This window comes from Pristiophorus japonicus, chromosome 3, assembly GCF_044704955.1.
Source record: "Pristiophorus japonicus isolate sPriJap1 chromosome 3, sPriJap1.hap1, whole genome shotgun sequence".
In the NCBI taxonomy this organism is placed as follows: domain Eukaryota; kingdom Metazoa; phylum Chordata; class Chondrichthyes; family Pristiophoridae; genus Pristiophorus; species Pristiophorus japonicus.
In genome coordinates, this window is record NC_091979.1 from 107,592,664 (window position 1) to 107,614,643 (window position 21,980).

General features: G+C 42.2%; 1 protein-coding gene across 1 annotated transcript in view; it reads right to left on the bottom strand.

Moving 5' to 3' along the window:
* Positions 1 to 542: 542 nt before the first annotated feature.
* The window catches only part of cybrd1 (cytochrome b reductase 1), a 36,328-nt gene continuing 14,890 nt past the window's right edge, over positions 543 to 21,980 (bottom strand). Inside the window, exons 3-4 of the mRNA XM_070874693.1 lie at positions 3,086 to 3,240; positions 543 to 1,284 (exon numbers count right to left, since the gene is read on the bottom strand). Of these exons, the coding sequence (XP_070730794.1) occupies positions 1,038 to 1,284; positions 3,086 to 3,240 (402 nt within the window). The 3' untranslated portion in view covers positions 543 to 1,037. The remainder of the gene's footprint in view (positions 1,285 to 3,085; positions 3,241 to 21,980) is intronic.

Sequence of the window (21,980 nt, forward strand, 5' to 3'; positions counted from 1 at the left end):
TTCCTTAGAGAGTTACAAACCACTGTTGCCAAACATGAGATTTCCCTTCAGCAAACCTCAGGTTTTCCCTCTATAGTTCTGAATAGCCCCAAGCTCCCCTTCATAATAATGCCAGATCATAAACCCCAACCTCCCCCCACCCTGACACACACACTGCCACACTGCAGTGTTATCAAATTCAAAGATTTCCATCCCAGAGCTGCTCAACTGCAGGACAATTTCTCAGTGCTACCAAAATACAGATTGCTTCCATTGCTACCAAAATGCCGGACTGCCAAGTACAATTAAACTCCATTCCTCTTCCTCAGTTCTGCTAATTAACAGCTATCTACCTCAACTTGGTCTATTTTGTGTATTAAGCTTTTAAAATGGTAAGGGATAGAAATTAAACATATAGGTAAAGGAATTGACTCGCCATGAGCAAATGGGAGATGTACTTATGTTTTTTTAAATTTAAGTATAAATATATAGATAGAAAGAGCTAATGTCTACAGTACACCATAATCAATACTGAATACAGCAATATTTTAATGGAATGATGTTCTCTGAAGTGGTGCCTAAATGCATCTGATAAATGTATTCGACTTCCATCACAAAGTGTGAAAAGCATCTATTTCATTGTACATTTACTGAGACACATACATACATACACATACAAAAAAAATAGCGATTTCATATAATTAGTTTAGCAATATTTTGGTCCTTCATAACTAAGCAAATGTCTCCACAAGAATAATTTCTGAATGTTAACAAGGAATGAAATATAAAGCGATAATGAGAGTCTACAGATTTTTAATATAGAACATGTTTAGTTGTGTCTCAACAAAGCATTTATTTTTGGTCGGTATTTTTTCTGTGTTCCAGAAAAGCAAACTCACAAGCACCCTGTTAAGAATATAATGTTTTGGTTATCTATGTTCACTTAACACTGAAAAAAAAATAGACTGAGTGTTTAACACTAAATCACTATTTGAGCAAATTATAATTCATTTCTTAGAATGTTGATCTCTGACCCGCATCTTCCAAGTTGAGGTATCTCATTCTTGCTGTGCCTCCAGAACATCTGTACTGGTTTCAACAAAAACATTCATTTTGTTTACGATAGATCCTTCTTCACTGCCGATGTTTTCTTTCATATGGTCTGGAGGACGCTTCCACTCTGGACGTGTGGCAATCCAAAAAATGCATCCTCCAAAGACTAAAATGAAAACTCCCAGAGTATTGACCAATATAGCCTCAGGTGGTGACTGAGAATATGAGAGTGTGATATTACTACCTGAGCGTCTGGAAAAGAAAATGGAAGAAGTATAACGATAATAGTGGCAATTCTCTCCTAGCTGAGAAAGTATTTCTGCTCACATTTTAAAAATGTTGAAACAAATATTTGGAAATATCATAATCCAAATTCAGGATTTGGAGCCTTTCAAAGCATACGAATTTTAGGAGACGGAGTCATGTCTGGGAAATATCGGAGTTCATAAATTGAATCAAGCAGCTGTAGAAATGAGATGTTTTCTCTCTAGGTTAGCAAATAGTAAGTGGTGCTGGGGAGCGAGGGCGGGGGGGGGGGGGGGGGGGGGTGGGGGAGAGGGAGAGAAAGACGAGCAGATAGAAAGACTTGAATTGCAAATATCAATTTTTTTCAAGCTTATTTTCATTTGTAACACCGAGATTACAACAGGTGTTTCAAAAGGAGGAACACAATTTTTTAAACTAATATTTATTTTTTTAAATAAATATTGTCATAATGTCTAAAATATGTTAAGAGTTTTGCCTTATGAAAATCATGAATAGCCTTTTCTGAATCGAAAGGCCAGCATATGAATAAAGATAGACTCTATCACTTGGTCAAGGATTAGAAATATACACACTATTATTCCCCCTCCCTTCCATCCCCACACAAAGGACCCAACAAGGATGCAGATTTTGTTTTTAAATTCACTTTCCTGTGTTGGAATAGATGGCCGAAAACTAGGTGGGATATTCTGCACATGCAGAGCAAAATTCTGGCTTCTGTCAATGTTTATCACTTTGTATTCAAAAATATATAAATTGGTTGATTATTCCAAACTGGCTTTTTTTTAAAAAAAGATTTTTGTTGCATAATCAGCATTGTTTTTTAAAAATAAATGTAGTTATTTATTTATTTACATTGTTATTATTAAAGCTGAAATATACTCAAATGAAACAGAGATTTAAAAAATGTTGAATAGAAATTATTTTTGTATTTTAAGAGTTTAACAAAATCTAAAGAATATAAGGGTAATTTCAGCTATCCTGTGCTCCCAACCGAGCCATGCTTGAAAGGAGTATGGATTAAAGAAATGAGGTACAATATCTAAGCCCTCTATACCTAAATCGAGTGTGGCTGAATGTTGAATAGACAATAGAAGCATCACCGTAAACAAGATCATCTCTTGATGTTGTAGGTGATCAATATCATTCCTATGCATTACCATTTCAGATAGGCTTTGCAGGTGACACTACTGTTGCTGATGACTTGAAGTCCCAAATAGTGTATAAAACAACTGTTTGTGCTGATATTTACTATAAAATGCTGATTAATATATATTTACTGTAAAATATTTTAGTTGTTTGTTGAATAATTCAGAAATGAAACCAGTTTACTTTGAATAGAAATGATTTACCAGTGGGCCAAAGAGATGGAAATTAAAATAAGGGGTAAGCCATTTAGGACCGAGATGAAGAGAAACTTCTTCACCCAGAGAATGGTGAACCTGTGGAATTCTCTACCACAGAAAGTTGTTGAGGCCAATTCACTAAATATATTCAAAAAGGAGTTAGATGTAGTCCTTACTACTAGGGGGATCAAGGGGTATGGCGAGAAAGTAGGAATGGGGTACTGAAGTTTCATGTTCAGCCATGAACTCATTGAATGGCAGTGCAGGCTCGAAGGGCTGAATGGCCTACTCCTGCACCTATTTTCTATGTTTCTATCTGTTCTATTATCACATGCCCCATAGGTCAAATGGCCTATTTTGTGCAGTAATTTCTATCAATCTATACATACAATTATTGCTACCATTTTCTAAACAATTCTTTGATAAAACTAGTTTATACTTACAGAGTGAAAATAAGTTTTTCAGTGATTCCCATTTCAGCTGTAGCAATTGCCATTCCAAAGATGAAAAGACCAGCGAAGACATGGATTGACATGTAAAAAGCCTTGATAAACGTAGGAGTGCAGGGCAGCAGAAAAGTACACAGCCCTAACACTATCTGTAAGGTAAAATAAGTTATTCGACAATCTGTTCAATACTTTCCACAGCTATCAGATATTTAAGAGACAAACTGGCAGCTTTCTGGAGGAGAAAATCTTTTTCTTATGGGGTTTCTATGTCGGGCAAGCCCTCTTAATTTTTGTATATACTAAAGCACTAGAAAGAAATGAAGTCACAGCTTGAGTCATCTTGAGCTTCTCATCTAACTGAAGAATACTGATTGACTGTCCATTTAGTTTTCTAAAGTAAGCACAACAAAACCAAGTGTTTCATTTTTCCCTTCTGACTAAATGGAGTAGGGATAAGCAATAATCTGAAGTTAGAGGAGCAGAGTGTGGGCAGCAACATAGTAGTCGACAGTTGTGGCCGAGATGGAGAGTTGGGTGATGTTGGCTTACGTATGAAAACTCAAGAACTGGTGCTCGAGAATAATTAAGGGATAGCCTGCAAACAGTAGGCAAAAGGGGGCAAATCTCAGGTAGCCATCTTTGCTCGGGCGATATTTTGGCTGCTTTGGGTCGGGAGAGAGTTAAAGCAGGATAGAGCGGTGCCTGAAGGTGAACCCTGAAGGAGAGGTGGTGCTGGAGGATGGAGTGGTTGACAGTGTTGCAGCTAGCAAAGTGGTAAAGGGCAAGAAGGGACAATATGATGGACTACAGCAGTCTTGATGTAGTACATGGGGTTGGAAGATGGCTTGAAGTGACTCAAAAGGGAGTTTTAGGAGAGGTGGGAGTTGCATTTAAGAATATTGGAGAGAAAGAGCACGTTGGAGATATGATTGGAGTTAGTGGAGAGGTCTAGGGAATATTTTCTTTGGAATAATGTGATGACAACAGTTTTGAACGGCTAATATTGACACTTCTTTCAATCAGCTGCACAACTGCCTTGTATCCATCTTTCCCCATGCTCACAGATGTTATCAATATTTCCCTATCACCAGGTGATAAGGAAATGTTGATAATAAGTTCAGAATAACTCCACGAGACTGTGTTGTAAGCTCAAACCATTGTGACCTTGGTCTCTTTAATATAACTCCAAAGTGAGGCAGCAGCATGGTGGACTGCCTTTTATACCTGCTTGCTCCAGGGTACACAGGTGACCTACAGGTCTCCCACAGGCATGCCCCCTAGTGGCAAGTCCTACACACAGGTGAGGTTCACATACATAACAGATAACATCCGTGAGCACATGGCAAAGAGGAAGGAGTTGGGTAAACTGGTCCTGAGTCATAAGAAATGATTGGGAACACTAGATTTCATGGAGGAAATCAGATTGCCGACTTTAGGGGAGAAACTGGAGAATGAAAGTAGGGGAGAGTTAAAGAAGCAGGAAATAGCCTTGATTTTATAGAGAGTAGTCCATGAAATCTCTACATCTAATGCCCGAGACAAAGACAGAAGTTGTGGGTGGGAAGGTTTGAGGAGGTGGTTAGTGGTTGAGAAAGACGTTTCGGATCATTCTTGGCTCCCAGAATGGTCCTGGAGCAATGGGAGGAATTGGCCATATCTGGCAGTAGATAACTAAATTGGTCAAATACCAACAAGCGTACATATGAGAGATTGTGGACATGGTAGGTGTACCGACCGGTGGAAGACTGTCTGTAGCCTAGTGGAGATGAGGCCAAGAAAGATGGATAAAAGGCAGTTGTGGAGCTGATTGAAAGAAGTGTCAATATTAGCCTGGACGTGAGGAGTGGGAATTGGGAGCTGGATTAGGTATTACTGAGGAGTTGGGAAGGGGGTACTTTTTTCCAGGGATGGGACAAGATAGTGGTGAATTTTAGAGCGGTAGGAGAATGTAGATTAGGAAGTGGTTGGAAATGACCTTCCTTATTGGTAATCAAGATTTGCAAAGTGGTCAGGTGGTCTTGTGATTGAGAGGTCAAAAGAGCGACATAAGATCGCGGGGGAATTTGATGTGGTGTGTGAATTCATCTGCCTTATGCATTTTAAGATTTATAATAAGATTTCTACACATTTCTTTAATTAGGTTTGGTTATTTAAAAAAGTAACGCATATGCTTAATGTGTCGTTATGAAACCGGTGATAGACGTTCAGCACCAAAAGGATTAAAGATGAATAGAACTGAATATCAGGCACTGTGTATAATGGTTAGTCAATCCAATACTGCCCGTTTTGCACCACCACCCGAGATAAATTTCTAGTCCATTCATTTTGACGTTCCCTTCAAAGTAACACGTCACAGGAAATTTCTATGTCAGGCCTAAACAGTTAAGGGGTTAAATTCAGGAGTGCACAACTTTGGGCGCCTCCCCACTGCAAGGTTATTACTAGATTGCTAGATATCAGGCCTCGGACCTCATTACAATGAAGACAGCGCTTAGGGAAGAGGTAGCACAAGGCTCCAAGTTTGGAGGCAAGTGATTGAGGGTCTTTGTTCTTGATATCATGGGGGTTAGGGCGGAATGGGGTCATTGGACGGGGGATCAGGGACCTCGGGAATGGATCGGGGTCGGAATTTGGATCGAGGGACAGGATCAGGGATTTTGGGACCAGGATTGGCGGTGATCGATGATTGTGGCAAGTACTTACCTTTTTTTTATTTGTCGGTCGACAATTAAAATAAAATGGCAGCCGCGGCGTTGCGCCCTGCCCTTTAGGGGAGGATGCACCGTCCAGCCACTGGCAGCTTCCCGCCAGCAAAAGCTGTTGGGGGCACCGAGTGGCAGCGGTGGCTCTGCTCCCAAGGGGCAATTTCCCCAAGGGGCAGAAAGGGGTTGGTGCCGGGTGGTAAGGGGTGACAGGGGCAGGAACCCGTTTCTGCTGCCTCCGGCCTGGGATCAATTTTGGTCTCCTAAGATTTTTTAAAGAGTGGAGGAACAGAAAGATCTAAAGGTGTGCAAATACACAGATCTTTGAAGGTGGGAGAACAGGTAGAAAAAGGGCCAAAGGGATTCTGGACTTCGTAGATGGGGGCATTGAATATAAGAGCAAGAAAATAATGTTGAATTAATACAAGACATTGATTAGGTTGTACTGCTGCATGCAGTTCTATGCACTCCATTAGAATCATGGAAAGGGTAGAATTAAGATTCATGAGAATGATACCACAATGAGAGGCTGTAGTTATTAAAAAATGCAAGATTTTTTTTTCATTGGGTCACAGACGTTAGGGGATGATTTCAAACAGGTTTTCAAAATGATAAAAGCTTCTGAGAGGGTTGATAAAATAATGTTTGCATTGGTTGGTAAATTGTTAACAAGGGGGTCATCAGGATGGTCATGAAGAAGGTCAGGGGAAATTAGATTTTTTTTCCATAAAGAAAGTTATTACAATATGAAATGCTTTGCCACAAGTGGCTATTGAGGCAGAGACTTTAACATTATTTAAAAGGGAATTGGTTCAGTATTTGAAAAGAATGAAAGATGATTGTAATGTATGTATCTCCACACTGTGAATGTTCTGTGTTACTGCAGCGAGTGCTGTTTAATAAACAGTCAGGTCACCTGACAGGAAGGCGGCTTCCACAGGAAGTTCCGGACCTGCAGCCATCGTACAGGCTGCGCTTTAAGTGTGCTCTTAAAGATATAACATTGGCGATGAGAATAGAGATGTAATCGAATAATACAAAGCTAAAATTTTTGTTGGTGAAGGATTCAGCCAGCCGACAGAGACTTTGAGAGCTTCTCTGTTTCTGAAAACAGCAACAAATTCGAGGTAAATTACGAGCACACTTGGTAAACATAGAAACATAGAAAATAAGTGCAGGAGTAGGCCATTCGAGCCTGTACCACCATTCAATAAGATCATGGCTGATCATTCACCCCAGTGCTCCTTTCCTGCTTTCTCTCCATACCCCTTGATCCCTTTAGCCATAAGGGCCATATCTAACTCCCTCTTGAATATATCCAATGAACTGGCATTAACAACTCTCTGCAGTAGGAATTCCACAGGTTAACAACTCTCTGAGTGAAGAAGTTTCTTCTCATCTCAGTCCTAAATGGCCTAACCCTTATCCTAAGACTGTGTCCCCTGATTCTGGACTTCCCCAACATCGGGAACATTCTTCCCGCATCGAACCTGTCCAGTCCCGTCAGAATCTTATACGTTTCTATGAGATCCCCTCTCATCCTTCTAAGCTCCAGTGAATACAGGCCCAGTCGATCCAATCTCTCTTCATATGTCAGTCCAGCCATCCCGAGAATCAGTCTGGTGAACCTTCGCTGCACTCCCTCAATAGCAAGAACGTCCTTCCTCAGATTAGGAGACCAAAACTGAACACAATATTCCAGGTGAGGCCTAATTAAGGCCCTGTACAACTGCAGTAAGACCTCCCTGTTCCTATACTCAAATCCCCTAGCTACAAAGGCCAACATACCATTTGCCTTCTTCACCGCCTGCTGTAGCTGCATGCCAACTTTCAATGACTGATGTACCATGTCACCCAGGTCTCGTTGTACCTCCCCTTTTCCTAATCTGCCGCTATTCAGATAATATTCTGCCTTCGTGTTTTTGCCACCAAATTGGATAACTTCACATTTATCCACATTATACTGCATCTGCCACTCATTTGCTCACTCACCTAACCTGTCCAAGTCACCCTGCAGCCTTTTAGCATCCTCCTCACAGCTCACACCCCCACCCAGCTTAGTGTCATCTGTAAACTTGGAGACATTACACTCAATTCCCTCATCCAAATCATTAATATATATTGTAAATAGCTGGGGTCCCAGCACTGAACCCTGCGGCACCCCACTAGTCACTGCCTGCCATTCTGAAAAGGACCTGTTTATCTTGACTCTCTGTTTCCTGTCTGCCAACCAGTTCTCTATCCATGCCAGTACATTACCCCCAATACCATGTGCTTTAATGTTGCACACCAATCTCTTGTGTGGGACCTTGTCAAAAGCCTTTATGAAAGTCCAAATACACCACATCCACTGGTTCTCCCTTGTCCACTCTACTAGTTACATCCTCAAAAAATTCTAGAAAATTTGTCAAGCATGATTTCCCTTTCATAAATCCATGCTGATTTGGACTGATCCCGTCACTGATTTCCAAATGTGCTGTCATTTCATCTTTAATAATTGATTCCAACATTTTCCCTACTACTGATGTCAGGCTAACTGGTCTATAATTACCTACCTTCTCTCTCCCTCCCTTCTTAAAAAGTGGTGTTACATTAGCTACCCTCCAGTCCATGGGAACCGATCCAAAGTCGATAGACTTTTGGAAAATGATCACCAATGCATCCACTATTTCTAGGGCTACTTCCTTAAGTATTCTGGAATGCAGACTATCAGGCCCCGGGGATTTATCAGCCTTCAATCCCATCAATTTCCCTAACACAATTTCCTGCCTAATAAGGATTTCCTTCAGATCCTCCTTCTCACTAGACCCCCGGTCCCTTAGTATTTCCGGAAGGTTATTTATGTCTTCCTTCGTGAAGACAGAATCAAAGTATTTGTTTAACTGGTCCGCCATTTCTTTGTTCCCCATTATAAATTCACCTGAAACTGATTGCAAGGGACATACGTTTGTTTTTACTAATCTTTTTCTCTTCACATATCTATCGAAGCTTTTGTAGTCAGTTATGTTCCCAGCAAACTTCCTCTCATTCTCTATTTTCCCCCTCCTAATTAAACCCTTTGTCCTTCTCTGCTGTATTATAAAATTCTCCCACTCCTCAGGTTTGCTGTTTTTCGGGTCAATTTATATGCCTCTTCCTTGGATTTAACACTATCCTTAATTTCCCTTGTTAGCCACGGTTGAGCCACTTTCCCCGTTTTATTTTTACTCCAGACAGGGATGTACAATTGTTGAAGTTCATCCATGTGATCTTTAAATGTTTGCCATTGGCTATCCACCGTCAACCCTTTAAGTATCTCTCGCCAGTCTATTCTAGCCAATTCACATCTCATACCATCGAAGTTACCTTTCCTTAAGTTCAGGACCCTAGTCTCTGAATTAACTGTGTCACTCTCCATCTTAATAAAGAATTCTACCATATTATGGTCACTCTTCCCCAAGGGGCCTCGCACAAGATTGCTAATTAGTCCCTTCTCATTACACATCACCCAGTCTAGGATGGCCAGCCCTCTCGTTGGTTCCTCGACATATTGGTCTAGAAAACCATCCCTAATACACTCCAGGAAATCCTCCTCCACCGCATTGCTACCAGTTTGGTTAGCCCAATCAATATTTAGATTAAAGTCCCCCGTGATAACTACTGCACCTTTATTGCACACATCCCTAAATTGCCAGAGTCAAAATGGCTGCCCCCATGGGAGTCTTAAGACATGTGGGGAAATTTCAATGGGACTAGGAAAGTTTCAGAGCATATGTGGATCGGCTAGAAATGTTTTTCACTGCAAATAATATAAATCGAAATTCCCGATGATGGAGACCAGAACCAGGCGATGTTGGAACAAAAAAGAGCTATATTCTTAACTGAGGCCGGGCCTGAGTTGTATGAAATGCTGATAAATTTGCTTGTGCCTGATAAGCCAAAGAATACAACGCTGAAACAGGTTAGCACAACATTACAGTCCCGTTCCGTTAGAAATTGCTGAAAGTTATCGTTTCGGAATACGAAATCAGAAGGCCGAAGAAAATATCAGTGAGTACACTGTAGCATTAAAATAGCTATTGATTCACTGTAATTTCGGAGATTTTCAGAACTGAGCATTGCAAGAACGCTTTGTTTGTGAGATGAAAAATGATGCAATCAGAAGAAAGTTATTCATGACGCCTAACTTGACTTTTGATGTAGCTTGTCAGACAGCTACGTCGATGAGCATAGCCAACCAATATTCCCAAGAATTTCAGAGTAATTTCAGTCATCAGACAACCGAGGTGAATCGCCTGCAGATTCAAAGTAAAATGTGGTGGGGCCCCAAAGTCTCAGAAACTGGAAATGGGAACAGAGCATTGACATCCTGCTATAGGTACCTGGGACAACACATTGCTCAAAGTTGTCCATATGTAAGGCAGAGTGTTTCTTTTGCAGGAAAACTGGGCATGCCAACTGAAGGGTAAACCAACTTTCAAAGCTATGAGTAGAAATCCCCAGAGACTACATAGCATGGAAGAACAACAGGACAAGGAGATGTTAGAGTTAAACATCATCAGGAGCACGAGGTTAACGGGCAGCGATTTGAAAAGTATCATAATCTACAGATGTTGCGGGATTCAAGATACCCATGGAAATCGACACTGGTGCATCCGTGACTGTAGTACCGGAGTCGCTATACCTAGACAAATTGCGTGATTTCCCATTGGAGAAAGCCAAGATAGAGCTGCGAGCTACTCGGGAGAGAACAGTCCGGTGGTAGGTCGTATCACCGTACCGGTGAAATACAAGGATCAAGTTCAGAGCTTGCCTCTAATAGTAGTGGCATGAGATAAGCCTGCCTTACTAGGAAGAAACTGGTTGGGATCACTGAAGCTGGATTGGAGTGAGATTTTTCATGTTGAAACGAGATTTGCATCAAAGATGATGTCATCAAGAATTATCCGAAGGTGTTCTGCGAAACGAGCCGATCCAAGGCTTCAAGGAGAGTGTCAGGGTACAGAAGGGCGCTAGATCGGTTTACTACAAGCCACGTTCCGTACCATATGCACTCAAGGAGAAAGTTGAGCAAAAACTCAAAAGACTGGAGACTGAGAACATTATTTCTAAGATAGATCGGTGTAATTGGGCTATACCCATTGTTGTTGTACCCAAGTCTGATGGTAAGGTAAGATTGTGTGGTGATTATAAAGTAACCGTAAACTAGGTTCTAGAGGGTAATGTCCCCAATACATTGCCAAATGTAGAAGATTTATTCTCAACACTGAAAGGTGGTCAGATCTTCTCAAAGTTGGATCTTACGAATGCCTACTTACAGCTTGAACTAGATGAGGAGTCCAAGTCATGCTTGACTATAAATACTCATCTAGGCCTATATCAATTTAATAGGCTACTGTTTGGAGTGTCTTCCGCCCCTGCCATATTCCAAGGGGTGATGAATGAGATTTTGCAAGGTATTGAAGGGGTAATATGTTATTTAGATGACATTAATTTCAGCACCAAATACACAAATTCATAATAACAGATTGAATGAAGTCCTCAAACGTCTAGAGAAGCACAGAGTACGAGTTTCTACTCGCAAGTGTGAGTTATTTCAAAACTCAGTGGAACACTTAGGCTACAGAGTAGACAAAAATGGTTTACATCCAACCAAGGGAAAGCTGGATGCAATCAGAAATGCACCCACTCCCAAGAATGTCACTGAACTTCGATAATTTTGGGGTCTTTTGAACTATTATGGGAAGTTCCTACCAAATTTGGCTACAGTATTACATCCAATGAATGAACTTTTGAAAAAGCAGGCCCACTGGAAGTGGTCAAAAGAATGCGATACAGCATTCAAGGAGTGTAAAAGCGAATTGGTAGAGAGCACCATGCTAATTCTCTGACATATCTAAGGAGATCAAGCTAGCATGTGATGTCTCTACGTATGGAGTTGGGGCAGTAATCTGTCATGTATTACGTGTTGGGGAGAAGAGACCAATTGCTTTTGCTTCACGCACGCTCAGTGCCAGTGAGTGTAATTATGCGCAAATCGAAAGGGAAGCTTTGGCACTAATTTTTGGGGTCAAGAATTTCCACAAATACTTTTATGGTCGTAAGTTTATTCTTGTTATGGACCATAAGCCTCTGACAGCAATCCTCCATCCAAAGTCCCCAGTTCCAACATTAGCTGCAGCCCGAATGCAGAGATGGGCTTTGATTTTGTCAGCATATTCATATGATATTGAATACAGACGATAAGCTGATCACAGTAATGCTGATGCTATGTCTAGATTGCCTTCCCCATCACAAGTTACACCCGATAGGGAAGAGGTGTTATATTTTTCATACATTGATCAATTGCCAGTCACAGCTGAAGAGATTGGTAGAACAATCAAACATGACCCACTTATGTCAAAGATGTATGATTATATTGCAAACGGATGGCCAAAACCTGTAACAGACAAAGATATTCATCCATTCTTCATTCGTAGGAATGAATTATCAGTCGATAAAGATTGTATCATGTGGAGTACAAGGGTGGTTATACCAAATAAATTCAGGTCCAGATTATTAGGAGACCTCCATGACCAGCAACTGGGAATGTGATTGACCAAGAGTTTTGCATGCAGTTACTTATGGTGGCCAGGTCTTGATAAAGATATAGAGTACATCGTAAGTCAGTGTACATGTCAATCGGTAAGCAAGCAACCACCATCAGTACCATTACAGACACTGAAATGGCCTCCCAGGATGTGTCAAAGGCTACATATTGATTTTGCTGAGCTAGAAGGACAATTGTTCATTGTGATTGATAACCATTCGAAGTGGATTGAAGTGTTTCCAATATGGAAAATAACAAGTAAAACATTAGACATTTTGCGAAGATTATTTTCTTCATTTGACCTCCCAGAAGAAAGTGTTTCGGATAATGGACCACAACTTCGTTCAGAAGAATTTGCACAGTTCACGAGCAAAAATGGTGTGAAACATACCAAGGTTCCACCATACCATTCTGCTTCGAATGGTGCAGCAGAGCGCACCGTACAAATTGTAAAACGTGCCCTCATCAAACAAATGTTGGATCCAAATCCAAAGAAACGACAGTTGTCATTGGACCACAAATTGACTAATTTTCTAATAACGTATGGGCTACTCCTGCTCCTATTTCTTATGTTCTTGTGAGGCAGCACATGTGCTGGGGTAAGAGTCTTCAGCTGGGGGAGGGATGCATTTATGCTAGAGTAAGGGACTTCGGTTGGAACTTTGTGGCTTTTGGGGAGATCTATCCTCTGTGGCTTCTGAAGTCAAAATGGATCGAATTACAAATTGGAAGTCACTTCGAACTTGGGCTGGGCGGTTCCAGTTACACACTCCAGAGGAACTTCAGGGTGTGGCTTATTCTCCAAGGCAAGCAGCAATAGGTCTGGAGAGCCAATCAGAAAAACGGCTGCATTTCGGTTAGTACAAATAGACGCATCCTATTTAAAAGGTTGGCTTTTTTCTCAACCACTGCTTTCAAACCAATGTTTCTATATTGGATATATTCAAGAGGGTGTTAGATATAGCCCTTACGGCTAAAGGGTTCAAGGGGTATGGAGAGAAAGCAGGAAAGGGGTACTGAGGGAATGATCAGCCATGATCTTATTGAATGGTGGTGCAGGCTCGAAGCGCCGAATGGCCTACTCCTGCACCTATTTTCTATGTTTCTATGTATCGTAATATGCCTCACACAACTAATGGTAGAACACCAGCAGAGTTGTTTCTCAAACGATAGCCATGAGCCAGATTCTCATTGTTAAAACCAAACTTGGCACAGTCCGTAGAAGAGACACAATTAAGACAGAAAGAGAATCATGATAGAGGTAGAGTAAAAGAGAGAAGTGTGAAATTAAATCAGAAGGTGAGAGTGAAGAACCATCACCATGAATGGGTAAAGTGATTACCAGGAAGAGTGGTGAAGATATGTGGTCCTCGCACATATTTGGTCAAGATGTTTGATAATGGACAGGTTAGGTTTGTTCACATTGATCATATTTTACCCACAGACATGGAAGGAGTTGAAGCTGGGAATGATTCAATTATTTCTGACTCATCAGATAGTTTTGATACACCATAGCATATCCTACATCCAATGTACTGGAAACAAATCCAAGAGAAAGTCAGAATTTAAGTCTGAGCCCGAGTCAGGAAAAAAAACAGTCTGAAGTGAGAGAGAGTTCAAATGGAAATCAAGGGCATCCCTTGGAGGAAAACTTCCCTCAGGATCAGCCTCGAACAAGTTTAAATTCGACACCATGTTTGGAAGGTTCTGTTCGAGAGCGAAGGTATCCTCTTCGAAACAGAAAACAAGTGGTTAAGCTTGGTTTATAAATATGGCAAAATAAGTCCATATCCTTTGTTATGTATAATCATGTAAGTTATGTATGATGATTGTTTGTTATAATGACTTTTTCATTAAGGAGGGAGAAGTGTAATGTATGTAGCGCCACACTGTGGACGTACTGTGTTACTGCAGCCAGTGCTGTTTAATAAACAAACAGTCAGGTCACCTGACCAGAAGGAGGCTTCCACAGGAAGTTCTGGACCTGCAGTCATCGTACAGGCTGTGTGTTAAGTGTGCTCTTGAAGATATCACAATGATATTATACTGCTACCTAGATCAGTATGTTTCTGGTGCAGCAAGTAAAGTAGTGCTGTTTGATTTTGTTTTGGGAAATGAGGCGGAACAAATAATAGATGAGAGAATAGAACAATTGAGAAATAGCAACCATAACATAGTTCGGTTCAGTGTGAAAACAGAAATGGGTAAATGAAGAGTCAAAGATAAGAGTGGCAGGACTAGAAAATAAGGCAAAGTTCAGTGGGATAAGATGAGATCTGGCTCCAGGCAGATTAATTAGCTAATAGCACAATGAATTAGCAGTGAGGAATCTTCAAATAGATTTATTCCTAAGATGTGAAAAGGGGTGCAGCACGGGATAACTCCATACATAGTTAGAGATTCCAGAGTTAAATAGTGTAATGGGGATATGAAAAGGAAGATAAGAGAATATGAAAAAAGGAAAGCAGATAATATAAAAGAAAATTGTAAAGACATTTCTAAGCATATTAAAAGGAAAAAATATAATTTAACTGACCACTGCTGAAGGGGAGAATCTGGTATGGCAGAAATATTAAATATATCATTTCCATTGGTCTGTACAAATGATGGTAGAAGTGAGAATGTGGAACCATTTTTATAGATCAATTTAGAAGAGAATTTGGTTTTGAAAGTATTAGCATAATTCAGTACGATAATAATTTTTATTTATATAGCATCTTTACTGTAGTAAAGCTTCCCATCCGTGTTAGACAAACTGATAAATTTGACCGACCCACAGCAGAAATTAAGGCTGATGATCAAAAGTTTGTTTAAAGACGTCGGTTTTAACAAGCGTCTTAAAGGAGAAAAGATAAGTTAGAAAGGAGATAGTACAGGCTGTGCTGGAGTATTGTAGGGTAGCTAATGTAACAGCTCTGTGAAAGAGAAAGAGAAAGATAAATGAAATAACTATAAACCATTTCGTTTAACATCAGTTGTGGACAAACCCTTGGAATCCGTAATGCAAATAAAATTAGTGAGTATTTAGAGTGCATAGGATAATAAAGACTTGCATTTATATAGCGTCTTTCACGACTTCTGGATGCCCAAAGCGCTTTCCAGCCGATGAAGTATTTTTTAAAGTGCAGTCACTGTTGTAATATAGGAAATACGACAACCAATTTGTACACAACAAGCTCCCACAAACAGCAATGTAATAATGATCAGATAATCTGTTTTAGGGATATTGATTGAAGGATAAATATTATCCAGGACACCGGGGATAATTTCCCTGATCTTTTTCGAAATAGTGCCATGGGATCTTTTATGTCCACCTGAGAGAGAGCAGATGGTGCCTCGGTTTAACATCTCATTCGAAAGACAGCACCTCCAACAGTGCAGCACTCCCTCAGTACTGCACTGGAGTGTCAGCCTGGACTTTATTGTGCTTGTGTGTAATCTTACAATAAAAAGAAAACCAGCACAAGATGTGTCAGTGTCTGTGTTGAAACATAAGGGTAAAAAGGCTTAATTCTGTTACACTGACAGTTGCTACTGAGCAAGAGTTGTTAACCAAACATTGTGGAACAGGGAGATGGCGAAACCTGTCTTTTTACCTTTATATTACCCGCGAAGGATTTTTACTATTTGGGAGTCATTTGTGAAACCAGCCAAGGCTAAAGTCTGTTACTTGGAACCCAGACACTGCTGAGTAAGAGCAGTGGGATTGGGCAGATCAGAGGAGTGGCAAAACTGTTGTGTTTATCTGGCAGAAACTGCTGTTGTGTGTATTGCGAACGTCTGTAAAAAAAAAACGTCTAGTGTGAGCAAACTGGTTGCAGAGAGGAAATCGAGAGCAGCTACCCAGGGGCTTGGAGCTATGCAGTTGAAACAAGCTAAAAACGAATTGGTACTTGAGAATGAGAGCCTCAAGCGGCAGTTGGAGAACACGAGGGCCGCTCTCATGGAACTAATAAATAGACCGGCAAGGGAGACAGATCAAATGAAGTGTCAGTTACAGATATATGAGTAACAAGGGAAACAGATCACCCTTGTCTCAGCTATCACGACAGGAGGGCCGGACGTTATTGATTGGGGCGCTGTCTGTTATCACAATGCCGATTGTGATGGAGACTGGGGAGATTGGGAAGAGGGACAACCCGTTAATGTAGTAACTACTAGTATTCACTGCAATGGCCAGGGCAATGTCAATTCTACGTGCCTTAAGCCGGAGCAGGCTGCAGCCCTGAGCAGAGAATTAGGACTTATCAAAAACTTGTTCACCAGTAGTTAGGGAAAAGCCCACTCTCTTATCTCAGATTCCGACAGGAGTGATTCTCGGCGCTAGATATAGCCAATGGATTCTGGAGTATCCTGGTAGAGAGGACCAGTAAAATTTTGTTTTTACCTTTAAGGACCAAAGTTACACGTGGACGTGTCTACTGCAAGGCCTCCACAATGACCCCATGATTTGTCACAAAAAGATGGCCAAGATAATCAAAGTGTTTTCAGCACCAGAAAACCGGTTATAACATGTAGACGATTTACTGCTTGCCACAAGCAGCATCTGCAACTGTTAGATGAGTTATATGGAACATTTGGAAAGCTCAGTTGCTACAGAAATGAGTGATGTTTCTGAGCGTGTCCATCTTAGCCAAAGGCGAACTCCCAGGCCAGCACAAAGTAGATACCATTCATTCCCATTGCACCACAGGCATATCATCCTATCAGGCCATGACTAGATGGCTTATGCATATTCCAGGACACCTATTGGTGCCCACTACCACCCTTCTACAATTGGGAACAGTAGAAAGACTTGCATTTATTTGACACCTTTCACGACCAATGTCCCAAAGCGCTTTACAGCCAATGAAGTACTTTTGAAGAGTAGTCACTGTTGTAATGTTGGCAGCCAATTTGCGCACAGCAAGCTCCCACAAACAACAATGTGATAATGACCTGATAATCTGTTTTTGTTATGTTGATTGAGGGATAAATATTGGCCAGGACACCAGGAATAGCTTCAGTGCTCTTCTTTGAATTAGTGCCATGGAATCTTTTATGTCCACTTGAGAGAGCAGATGGGGCCTTGGTTTAACATCTCATCTGAAAAATGGCACCTCCAACAGTGCAGCACTCCCTCAGTACTGTACTGGAGTGTCAGCGTAGATTTTTGTGCTCAAGTCTCTGGAGTGGGACTTGAACCCACAACCTTCTGACTCAGGTGACAATGCTACCCACTGAGCCACAGCTGATACTGGTCGGGGAAAAATGATTGGAACAGATGGCGGAGTACGTCAATGAAATTAACCATTTCATAGCCAAGAACATTGGCAAATCTAAACAGCAGATTAAGTAGTATTTTAATAAAAATGTGAAACCAGCCAAATATGAGATTGGAAATGTGGTAATGGTACAAAATTATGGTAAAAAGGAACATGTATTTGAGCCTAAATGGATGAGCGAGTAAGGTCAGCAAATGGTACCACATCAATCAATTGTAGCCTGTTGCGAACTAAGTTGCGAACAAAACTAGTAATCATATACTGTGGTTGGCAAACTCCTAAAATGCATCAATTATTATACTTGTGGGTTGTGAGCAGCATGCTTCAGGGTATTGCTAGCAGGATTGTTGAGGAGGCTAAGTGAGGGGTTGTAGAGAACTCCCCCTCAAGGTGGGGAATTGTAGTCTTATATCATGTGGTGCGTTTCTTTTTATTGTGTGCAGTGTCTGTGTTGAAACATAAGGTAAAGGGGTTAATTCTGTTGCTACTAAGCAAGAGTTGTTAACTAAACAGTGTGGAACAAGGAGGTGGGGAAACATGCTTTTTTTTCCCTTCGTATTTACACATGAAGGATTTTTGCTATTTGGGACAAATGACTCAGTCATTTGCGAAACCAACCAAGGCTAAAGTATGTTACACAGAACCCAGACACTGTGCTGAGTACAAGCGACACTTGCTGATAGGCAGATCAGAGGAGTGGTGAAACGGTTGTGATTATCTGGTAGAAGCTGCTGCTTTGTGTGTACTGCGAACGTCTGTATAAAAAAAACTAGACCGGTTTGTCAATGACTTGGAGTTCAACCTGTGAATTTGCGCAGACGCAAGCGTGTCCGCATACTGTAGTTCGACGACAGAGGATGGGACGGTCTTGGATCTAGCCTGGATGAAAGTTGAACAGGTTCCCATTGGTTCTATAGTTTAGTTCATAACATAACAAGAATTAGGAACAGGAGTAGCCATCTAGCCCCTCGAGCCTGCTCCGCCATTCAACAAGATCATGGCTGATCTGGACGTGGACTCAGCTCCACTTACCCGCCCGCTCCCTGTAACCCTTAATTCCCTTATTGGTTAAAAATCTATCTATCTGTGATTTGAATACATTCAATGAGCTAGCCTCAACTGTTTCCTTGGGCAGAGGATTCCACAGATTCACAACCCTCTGGGAGAAGAAATTCCTTCTCAACTTGGTTCCATTCCAGCGGGGAGCTTGTTGAGCATGAGGTAGAGCATTGCAGCGAGGAGGATAGAGAAGAGGGTTGGCTCGATGATGCAGCCCTGGTTGACCCTGATTCGGACGTGGATTGGGCAAAACATCCGTAAGACAAAAGTCCTCCACCAACCTGACCCCGCCACACAGCACTGCCCCCCAGTCATCAAGATCCACGGAGTGGCCCTGGACAATGTGGACCACTTTCCAGACCTCGGAAGCCTCCCGTGTGCCAGCACAGCCTTCGGTCGCCTGAGGAAGAGAGTGTTCTAAGATCAGACCCTCAAACCTGGCATCAAGCTTATGGTCGACAAAACTGTAGTGATACCTGCCCTCCTGTATGGCTCAGAGATGTGGATCATATACAGTAGACACCTTAAATAGTTGGAGAAATACCACCGACGACATCTCCGCAAGATCCTGCAAATCCCCTGGGAGGACAGACGCACCAACGTCAGTGTTCTCGATCAGGCCAACATCCCCAGCATCGAAGCACTGCCTACACTCGACCAGCATGCCCGACACAAGACTCCCAAAGCAAGCGCTCTATTCGGAATTCCTACACGGCAAGCGAGCCCCAGGTGGGCAGAGGAAATATTTCAAGGACATCCTCAAAGCCTCCTTGATAAAGTGCAACATCCCCACTGACACCTGGGCCTCCCTGGCCAAAGACCACCCTGAGTGGAGGAAGAGCATCTGGGAGGGCACTGAACACCAAGTCTTGTCGCCGAGAGCATGCAGAAAACAAGCACAGACAGCGGAAGGAGCATGCGGCAAACCAGACTCCCCACCCACCCTTTCCTTCAATGACTGTCTGTCCCACCTGTGACAGAGACTGTAATTCCCGTATTGGACTGTTCAGTCACCTGAGAACTCACTTTGAGCGGAATCAAGTCTTCCTCGATTTCGAGAGACTGCCTGTGATTTGATGAAACCGGTTGTAGAGAGGAAATCTGGACAAGAGACACCGGTAGCGGAGCCAAATCAGCAAACACGACTTCTACCCAGCACAGAAATAGGTATTACGGTTCTTGTACTGTGTTGTTAATTTCTGCTTACACACCTACATGTGTTAATCCTGGTGTGGAACTAATAAAATTTCACTAACCAGTAAGGTGTCAGGCCGAATTACTGGACAGGGGAGGAAATTCCTACACAAGTCTCTGAAGCGGGACTTGAACCCACAACCTTCTGACTCAGGGATACAAATATGTAATTCCCTGAAAGTGAGTCCAAGTAGATAAACCATTAAAAAGCTAATCGTGTTTTTGGTTTTATAAATCGCGACATAGAATACAAAAGCAGAGAAGTCGGTTATGCGGAACACAGACACTGCACACAATAAAAAGAAAAGCACCACATGATACAAGGCTACAAGGAAAAGGGAAAAATGGGAGGGAACGAGGAAGGTGGTCAGCAGCAAATCCTCATTCTGGACCAGCTGCTGTAAGAATTCGACGAAAACATCAACAGCAAAAACTTATACTTTTGAACTTTAAGTTTTGGAACTTGGCTGTTACTGCACAAGGGCAGGCAGCTTGAGCTGGGACAGGTCCAAACATGTCCCTCAGGAATACACATCAGTGGGAGATCAACAAGATTAGTCGGTGCTCAGGACAGAAAGGAAGCTTTTTGACCAGCCTGACTTGTTGGAGCCTTATCAAGGAAACAGCCCAGTAACAAAGGAAAAGGCCGAAGACATAATTTTTGCTCTTTCAGTTGCATTGCCTCAGGGGGAAGGACAGTTGAACTTTTGGCGCGAGAAGTAGCATTTTGCAGGTATAAGAGTAGCAGGTTTCGGCTGCCAGCTCTCTCTCTCTCTCTCCCCTCTTCCACGCTGGTGTGCTGCATTCAACGCACAAGGACTGAGAACTCCGTATGGGATGGAGAGAAGAAACACCATCTACGAGCAAAAAGGGCCTCGCTATTTCAACTGGGAAGCTGACCTTGAGACTGGACTTGAATACCACAGATTTGTACAGAACCAGAAGATACGCCTCATCGGGAGAAGCAGCGAGTAAGCCAGAGGGGTAATTGGTGAGCATTTATCCCAGCCCACGCATCTTTAAGACTGCCATATAGTGTGAAAGGGTGTCGTGTATCCCAACCAAGCCTTAGGGGTTTTAGTGGGGAGGTTGTTGCAAGGATCATAAGAGTATGCGCAATTTTGTTGGACAGATTCGGTGGTGCACTTTTGAATCCGAGCAGGAGTGTTTTAGTCGTGGGTACTTCGGGTTAGTGGCCTGTTCAGACGGGCCAGGGTTCTGTGTTGGACTGTGTTTGTTTTACACCATCAGGTTGTGTTTTATTGGGTGCAGGTGTGTGCTTTAAACTTGAATAAAAGCATTGTGACAGACCGAAAGATCTGGCTGTAACTGTGTATTTCTGTTCACCACTATAATTCCAGTGTCTAGAACTGTTGTAAGGGTGGTGATTTGAAACCACCAAAGGGCAAAACCACTTACACGGCCCATGAATGCCTCATCAAATTCAGATTCCAGTGAATGAAACAACAACAACTTGTATTTATATATCGCCTTTAACGTAGTAAAACATCCCAAGGCATTTCACAGGAGTGTTATAAGACTAAAAAAATTGACACCAAGGCACGTAAGGAGAATTTTGGGCAGATTTTGGGTAGGGGCCGAAATTGGAGAACTTACCGCCCACTGCCAACGACATTCCTCTCGTCGAACTGCCCAGTGCCACTTTCGTCGTGGCCTGGAGCAGGCGGGAAGGGAGAGCCGCTGGGAAGCGCCTGCCGTCAGCAGACGGCCGATGTGTGTAAATACACTCCCACCCGCCCAGATGTCATATTCATGCGGGCTGGAGTCGGCGGGATGGCGGTGGACCGCTGAGTGCAGGCAGCTCTGTCCTCAACGGTAAGTGTGGAAATGCTGTAAAAAAGGTTAGTGGAGTTTATTTAAATTATTTTTTTTTACAGGTACCTGGATGGGGTCCCCTGAAGGCCGTCGGATTTTTTTTTTGTTTCTGATGCTTTTTATTTTTAGTTCTTCGACCCTCCTTGGTCCCAACTCCATCCTTGGCGGCATTTGGGTGGCAAGCGCCTTTGACGCCGAGAATGAGAGCTCCCGCCGGCTGCCGCCCTGATTGGCAGCGTACGTCACAGATTTGCCAGCCTTCAACC